This window comes from Danio rerio, chromosome 23 (genome assembly GCF_052040795.2).
Source record: "Danio rerio strain M-AB ecotype USA chromosome 23, GRCz13ab, whole genome shotgun sequence".
Classification (NCBI taxonomy): Eukaryota; Metazoa; Chordata; class Actinopteri; order Cypriniformes; family Danionidae; genus Danio; species Danio rerio.
The window spans coordinates 40,881,244-40,890,000 of record NC_141043.1 but is presented as its reverse complement, the minus strand read 5'-3'; the positions used below and the strand labels follow the sequence as shown (position 1 = coordinate 40,890,000).

Sequence of the window (8,757 nt, the reverse complement as noted above, 5' to 3'; positions counted from 1 at the left end):
CACAGGGGTGGAGAGAGTTAACACAGGGCTGTCTGCCTGTCTCTACCTGAGCTCAAACTACCCTCTCGTCTTGCAAACGGGAGGGAGCCCTGGGCTCGACGACCTTTTTGAGCTCAGGGCTCTCTCCCAGGACAGCAAGCCAAACAGGCTCTAAAATCAATCAACTAAGTGTGAACTCTTAAAGTAGTGCTGTATTTATATCACAGAAACTGGTAGTGTTTGTGTCGCTTGGCTTTTTCGTAGGTTTATTATAGTGATCTTCTGATTACAACAGAAAAATACTGGGAAATCTCTGTAGACTGATGGCATTTCATGCCGTTCAGCCTTATAATCTTAAAATATGAGCAAAATCACCTGTTTTCTCATTACTTTAGACATTACGCAAGAGAATCATTCAAACACAAGCTGCATATTGCCACTGGTGTGGAGTATATGTATGTATATATACACACACACACACATATATTGTATGTACACATATATACATATTACACACTCAAACACACACACCCATACACACACAAATACAAATACAATACACAGCCACATGCATTCATAATAGCACCAACTAGGGAGGCAGTAAACAGTAAACAGACATTAAAGCTACAACTTATTGGTTGTTTACGTCTAAAACTGCTGAGGAAGACATTTTAATAATGTTGTGGTGTCACGCTTACCTTTGATGCGTGTCTGCGCTTTGGACAGTCTGGATGCTGACAGAGCACACACTCTTCATCCTGAGAAGACTTCTCGTCTACAACAGAAAAAAAGACACAGATGTGTAAAACATCACACATCTTGTGGCAAGGTGGATTCTTGCGGGGAAAAGAAAATAATGCACATTTTTCCACCATCATTTCTATTGACAGTGTAGCAGTGTTTGTTAAACTATTCTGGATTAAAATTAAACAAATGAGTATAAACCCATTTTAACCTAAAAAAATATATATAAATAAAAATGTATAAAAAAAATGTTAAGAAATTAATCAATTAAAAACCAAAATGAAAAAAAAAACTAAATTACATATTAAATGTAAAACTAGGTAGGGATTTGATGAAAATAAAAACAAATGAATCACGATTCATGTATTTTAATTAAGCAAAAAAAAAAAAAACATTTGAAAAAAACTAAATAATAAAAAAAATGAAAATATTTAATTAAATGAAAATTATGGAAAAGACAAAACTAACAGAATGGAAAAAGTAAAGTAAAACTAAAAAAAAAATAAAGTGAAACTAAGTACATCCATACAAAAAAGAATTGCAATTAAAAGAAAGCTAAAAGAAATTATTTCAGAAGAAAATGAGAAAATACAAAGAAAAGAAACAATGAAATGAGACAAACTGAAGAAAAAACAACTATGAAATAAATAAATAATAAATACCAAAAAAGTGAAAAAAGAAAATTTAAATCCATACATACATTGAAAATACATTAAAAGTAAAAAAAAAAAAAAAGATCTTAAAAACTAAGATGATATTTAATGCAATTATGCAATAAAGAGACAGGCAGACAGATGAACAACAACAAAAATAAATTAAACGGAAGAGACAAACAAACACGTTTAAGTATAACATAGCATTGGCCCGATGCAATGCTAAAGCTACTGACCAACCACAAATATTACATTTGTATCCTAATTACACTATTCCTAATTCCTAAAGGTCTCCTGAAGTGCTTTGAAAAGGCGAAGCTTTGTTCAATGTGTCAAATAATTTCAGCTGAAATATGAAGACTGGCCAGGGCAAATATAGCAGCCCCTCCCCTTTAAAAAAATAGCCAATAGTGTTTTGTTACTAAGCACTTCAGACTCATGACAATTGCAGTCTTTAACAGTAATGCTGAGTCACTCTGATCGTTTTAATGCTTTAAACACAGCATTCAGTTCTAAGTTTAACAAGTATAATGGTTTGTGCATTGACTGATGTTTGCAATGCATTACTATCCTTTGGTCTCACCGTAGATAAAGTAAGTGAGTGTTCATGCACACAGTGTGCTTCAGCATGCCGGATATTGCGGTTCCTCCCTTCATTGCAACTAATGGATGTGGAGGAGTTCAGATCAACACAGCATCAGCTACTGTTTATTATTTTTTTATATTAGAAAGTGTTCAAGGGAAGCCGTATAAAGCCTTGGTTACATGTGAATAAGTGACTGAATTCAGCTGCATCAGTGGACAGGACCCTCCAAAAGGAAGCAAATGGTCAGACTTAGTTTTTTTAAGTAGATTCATTTGGACAGATTAATTGTTTACCTAAAGAATAACAAAATGCGCTAGCTCTCCTTTGGCTTAGCTTCTCATTTATCAAAAAACAAACATAGTAAATTTTGACTTCACACAGACTTTGAGATCTTTGTTTGTATGAAAGGGAATTTGAAGACATCCACATTTGCAAGTGATTCTTTGTCGGCCGAACAACAAAAGGTCAGTTCTCCTTTGATGCAGTACAGTCAGGAAAATTCACAACATCTTTCCATCTGGGGAAGTTTTCCTTTAAAGCAGTTAAAATGTGAGCTTTCCTCAGCAACGTGACTCAGTATAAGATCTTTTAGACTGAATCAAGAGTGTCATGAAGCTGTGCTATGCTAAGTGTCATGAACCCCTTTCACACATACAGACCTTTCGGGAAAATTACCGGCAATTTTCCGGAAAGGTTATATGTGTGAACAGGTCCTTTTTGAAAATACCGGTAAAGTCGTTCTGGCTATTTTCCGGAAAGAGAAGTTGTAACATTACCGGCAATTTGCCGAAATGCTGCGCTGTGTGAATGCAGAAGGAAGATTGCCGTAATAAGCGCGTGCACGTCTAGAACGTGCTGACGTGAGACGTCTGCTTTAGCCAATCACAACAGTCAGACGCATTTACGTCCGCGCGGTTTGTGAGCATAAAAGCCTTTGAATATTTTTCCAGACACATTTAGCTATTTAGCTAAGTTAGTCAGATCACGTTTATATGTTCTTCTTAATGCCAACTGTGTAAATAATCATCGATGAGATGCTTATGATAAGCCGTTGTTTGTTTGCCTTCAAGCTTTGCGTGTGCCTGTGAGCGCCTGCACACGCACATATTATGAACATCTCGACATGCGAAAGTGATCCTGCGAAAGTTGTTCACAATATTGATCATCCACAGAGTTTGTAATTTAGTCAAATGTTTACAAATACAAGCGCAGCCGTTTAAAGCTCATTTGTGGTGAATGATATACGGTATTTTGGAATGGATGTGTGAATGCTCTTTTCCGGAAAATTTCCGTAACGTCCTCGCCTGTGTGAACAGCGCTATAGTCTACATATTCATTCATTCATTTTCCTTCAGCTTAGTCCCTTTATTTATCAGGCGTCACCACAGCAGAATGAACCGCCAACTTTTCCAGCATATGTTTTACGCAGCGTATACCCTTCCGGCTGCAACCCAGCACTGAGAAACACCCATACACTCTCGCATTCACGCATATACACTACGGCCAATTTAGTTAATCCAATTCACCCATAGCGTGTCTTTAAACTGTGGGGCAAACCGGAGCACCCAGAGGAAACCCACGCCAGCATGAGGAGAATATGCAAACTTCACACAGCAGCGAAAACTGACCCGGCCGGGGCTTGAACCAGCAACGTCCTTGCTGTGAGGTGACAGTGCTAACCACTGAGCCACTGCGCTGCCCTAGTCTGCATATTGATGTAAAAAAAAAAAAAAAAAAAAAAAAAAACAATACACAAATATAAAAATGAAATAAAAGAAATAGCTTTAAAAAAAAAAAAAAAAAAAAACAATACACAAATATAAAAATGAAATAAAAGAAATAGCTTTAAAAAAAAAAAAAAAAAGTTATTTTTTTTAATATTCCAGTTAGTTAAATACATCCGGTTATAAAGCATTCCTTCTGTTTAACACTGACAGGAATGTTTGACCTCAGCACTGCTGATCACACAAACACGCGCACGCGCACGCACACAAGCAGCTGGATTCTCAAGAAACCAATGACAGTTTTTACAGCAAACTTGAGTGTCGTTCTACTATTTGGCTGCCAAAAAGCAAATATTCTTAATGTTTCTTTAATGTAAATCATAATTTACTTTAATAATTAGAAAGCAATAGAATAGTAATTTGAAAAATACAAATAAATAATAATATGTTTTTTATTAAGCATTGGTTAAAAGATTTGATCATATTTAATAACTATTAATCAAAACAGCATTAATAATAATTGGCACTTTAATAACTACAAATTATTACTTCAAATTATACAAATATACACATACATACATACACACTAACTAGACAGGTTAGTGTAATTAGGCAAGATATTGTATAATGATGGTTTGTTCTATTGAAAAATTATTTATCTTAAAGGGATCTCAAAGTATTTTGACCTCAAAATGGAGTTTAAAAATTAAAAAAACTGCTTTTATTCTAGCCAAAATAAAACAAATAAGACTTTCTCTTGGAGAAATATTATCAGACATACTGTGTCCTTGCTCTGTTGAACATCATTTGGGAAATATTAAAAAAAGAATAATAATATTCAATGGGGGGCTAATAATTCTGACTTCAAATGTATGTATGTATGCATGTATGCATGCATGTATGTATGTATGTATGTATGTATGTATGTATGTATGTATGTATGTATGCATGTATATATATATATATATGTATATATATATATATATATATGTATATATATATATATATATATATATATATATATATATGTATGTATATATATATATATATATATATATATATGTATGTATATATATATATATATATATATATATATATATATATATATATATTTATATATATATATATATATATTTATATATATATATATATATATATATATATATATATTTATATATATATATATATATATATATATATATATATATATATATATATGTATGTGTATGTGTGTGTGTGTGTGTGTGTGTGTGTGTATATATATATATATATATATATATATATATATATATATATATATATATATATATATATATATATATATATATATATATATATATATATATATATATATATATATATATATATATATATATATATATATATATACACTGTATATGCACACAACAGTTATGTCTAGTTCTTTAATCTGATTGGCTGATAGCCATGCAATATTCTGGTAGAAACAGTACTCATCCAGTCTCTTCACCCTTCACCCTTGTGTTAAACTCCGCTAACATACAGCAAAAAGCAGAGGACACGACAGTTTGACAAATATTGCTCCTGTTGGGCAACATACTGTACTTTTGAGGCTTTTTTTATTCGAGAATGTAGTTGCTTAGATTGCAACTATGCAGTTTATTTGTTTTAGCAAAAATGATTGACAATGTTCATCCATAAAAAAAGCGATAGAGACCGCATACTAAACGCTAGGTCAAAAACAGCAAAATTTCAAATTACAGCTGATAAAATGATTATTAAACAGGTAAATGACTTTCCAAGTTGATCTCTCTCTCTCTCTCTCTCTCTCTCTCTCTCTCATGTTCTAGTTCAATCTCTGTAGACTGATGGCATTTCATGCCGTTCAGTCTTATAATCTTAAAATGTGAGCAAAATCACCTGTTTTCTCATCACTTTAGCCATTACACTATAGAGAGTCATTTAAACACAAGCTCTAACGTGATGTTGGGGAATAAGCAACGGTTTCTGCTGTTCTGAAGTCAGCTGCAGATGTGAATGAATGGTGGAAGAAAGTAGTTCCTCTTACAAAACATTTTTTAGACTCTCCGTGTTTGATTTTCTTTTTTTACACACACGATTATGCTATCAAATTGCTGTATAAACGATATCACACTCGTAGCAGTGCAATATGGCTGTATATCTTCTCTGGTGGGACTCGCACTAGTGATAAATATTATAAATATTAGTCAAATTATGTTTAATAGAGCAAGGAAATTTTCAGAGTACAGATATAGAACATTTTAATTATTATTGTTGTTGTTTCTAATACTTGTGATTAAAACTAAACTAAACCAACCAACTTAACAACAAACAAACTACATTTTAATAACCAGGTAAAACAGAATCTTATATTAGTATATGCTATATGTAAAATATTTATAAGTATATGCATTAATAAAATTGTTAATAAAATGAATCGATAAAAATGAATACGACGGAAAATAATATGAAGAATACAAAGAAGAATATGAAAAATACAGGAACAATATGAAGACAAAACAAAGAGGAAGAATATAAAGAATACGATGAAGATTACTACAAAGAATATGAATATGAAGTGGAATATGATATGAAGAATACAAAGAATATGAATATGAAGTAGAATATACATTTTATAAAGACAACGAAGAATACAAAGATTACAAAGAAAAAAAAGAACCTGAAGAGGATGAAGACAAAGACGAAGAAGACAAATATGAAGAAGAATACAAAGGAGGAAGATAATATTACAATGGTATAAAATTTACATAAAGTATAAAAATAAACTAATAATTGTTTAAATTATAACTTAAGCAACAACAAGTCTCAAACCCAAAGGTTGAGATTTAAAAATACTGATGCTTGCCATACAAATAAATGATCCGTAAAACAAAACCATACAGTTCAGCTTACGATCCCAGAAGCCAGCAGTATTATCACAGTCATCATGAAAGAAGACCACACAGAGAGACCCTCAACCTTTACTCTTCCACCTTCACCATGTAAAGGCAGAGCTGAGGTTTCTAAGAGCATGTTTATGAATCGCTTTTGTACAGACTTTTATGAGGAATGCAAGGAATCCCTCAGATCTGAGCTGAATTTATCCCTCTGTTCTGTACCAGAGAAATGACTGGCACTACTAGACCCTCAGCCTGGATTACATAACGCCAGGGCTGTCACTGTAAGACAGATAGTACTATAGGTACAAAGTTAACAATTTCAAACACATACACATCATCTTACTTTTAAATGCAAGTCAAGCTCATTGGAAATATGTGCATCAGCCTACATTTTTTCAAAATGCATTGTTTTGGGTACATTTTGTTGCATGTTTCAAATTACAAATCTACTAGAGGGCGCTGTCTACATGTTTTTGTGAATCAGAAATATGTTACTTGGGGTACATTTTGTTATTAGTTTCAGATACACATCCATACACATTCACGAGAAGGCGGGGCTTGTTGTATAGATTACATATAGCAAACGACTGAACTAAACTCAACAAATATTGATTTCAAATGCAAACATTAGAGAAAAGTACACTTATAGTGTAATTTTTGCTAGATTTTACATTGCTTCACAAATTTCTTTTGTGGAAGTGTACTTCACTGGACTTAAACTCGAGAAATCTGCATCAAAAACACAAAATCTTACAAGGTGAGCTACCAAGCAAACTGACCATGCCAGAAATGTTGTCCATATGGAGATAGATATGTGCGCAAAATGTATTCGATTACAAATCATAGACATCAACTTGTTTTGTGGCACTTATTTAGTGTTGAGCAAAGAACTGCCAAAAATTATGCTTTATTTGTCAATAGTATAGCCTTGTAATATCATTAATGTAAAAAGGAACAAAGTTGTTGGCGTCATACAGCCCCCTAGTGTTTGTTTTACTTCGAATCTCCAGTCAAATTTAAGTTCAAGTATGTTTTTGCAAATTCACAAATATGTAGGCTAAAGCAGTGGTTCCCAAAGTGGGCGATAACCTCCTAGTGGCGTTCTTCAAAATTAAACAAAGAATAGACTTGGGCCTATTAGTGTGTGTGAGCCATTTTGCGTTTACAAGGTTTGTATATTCATAACCACCTCAGAGGATATTGGGAGTCGCGAGTCACTGGCATTGTTATTTTGGGGGTCACCGGCTGAAACATTTGGGAACCCCTTGGCTAAAGTACTTATTTCTAATTGGCCGGTGCTGAATAAATAACAACAATTGATGTTGCTGTGTCTGTTAAACCTGTGTACAATCACAGAAAACATTCAAATCTATTTGCAAAGCAATCAATCCAAAGAGCAGGTCTTAAATTGGAGGTAAAACATTTAAAACGCACTAGGAATGCTAGTTTTTGGCTCCCAGAATATTCGCTGTTTGTTAGAAATGAAAGGAATTTGTCTGTGTGATACCCCAGTGGCTAGAGCTTCGAAATATTCTTCTTCCCTCTCCTACTTCACTTTTTCTCATTCCACTGTCCTGTCAAATAATGGCAAGATACCAAAACAAATAGTCACCTTGGAAGGTTCCATCTGCGTTCTGAATGATTTTGAGATATTGAGCTTCAAAGTTTTTGCATGCCATAGCAAACAGTATGTGTGTGTAACATTTGTTAATTAAACAAAAAGTCATAAAATGTAAACAACTTATAAAAAAACATCCCAAAATGTAAATAAGTTGTCATTTAATAAGAAAATATGTCGAAAAATACGTCGATAACCCAATTTTGACAAAAATGTCTGATAATTTTAAGGTGACAAAATGTATTTATTAAGTAAATAAAACATTTGCTCTAGGTTAGGAATTTGTTCCCAGGATTCTCTATTTTAGGCTCCTGCTGAGTGGATGCAAAAAACAGTTCTGCAATATTCTGGGATGTTAGCTATTGGTTACTGAAAAAAATGCAACAAAGAATGTTCCCAGATTGTTGTTATTTGTGACCCTGGACCACAAAACAAAATTGAAATTTATGCATCACCTGAAAGCTGAATTAAATGCTTGTTTTCCATTGATGTATGGGTTATTACAATATGACTATATCTGGCATATTTGAGACAACTATTTGAAAATAGAATC

At 33.0% G+C, this 8,757-nt stretch overlaps 1 protein-coding gene across 4 annotated transcripts in view; it reads right to left on the bottom strand.

Annotated features, from left to right (window-relative positions):
* plekhg5b (pleckstrin homology domain containing, family G (with RhoGef domain) member 5b) overlaps positions 1-8,757 on the bottom strand; it is a 156,751-nt gene that overhangs the window by 125,384 nt on the left and 22,610 nt on the right. For all 4 annotated transcript variants that reach the window (XR_015523911.1, XM_087307658.1, XM_087307656.1 and 1 more), the window contains exon 3: positions 678-754. Coding sequence is in view for 3 of the 4 variants with exons in the window: in XM_087307658.1 (XP_087163784.1) it covers positions 678-754 (77 nt within the window). In the remaining variant the exon portion in view is untranslated. The remainder of the gene's footprint in view (positions 1-677; positions 755-8,757) is intronic.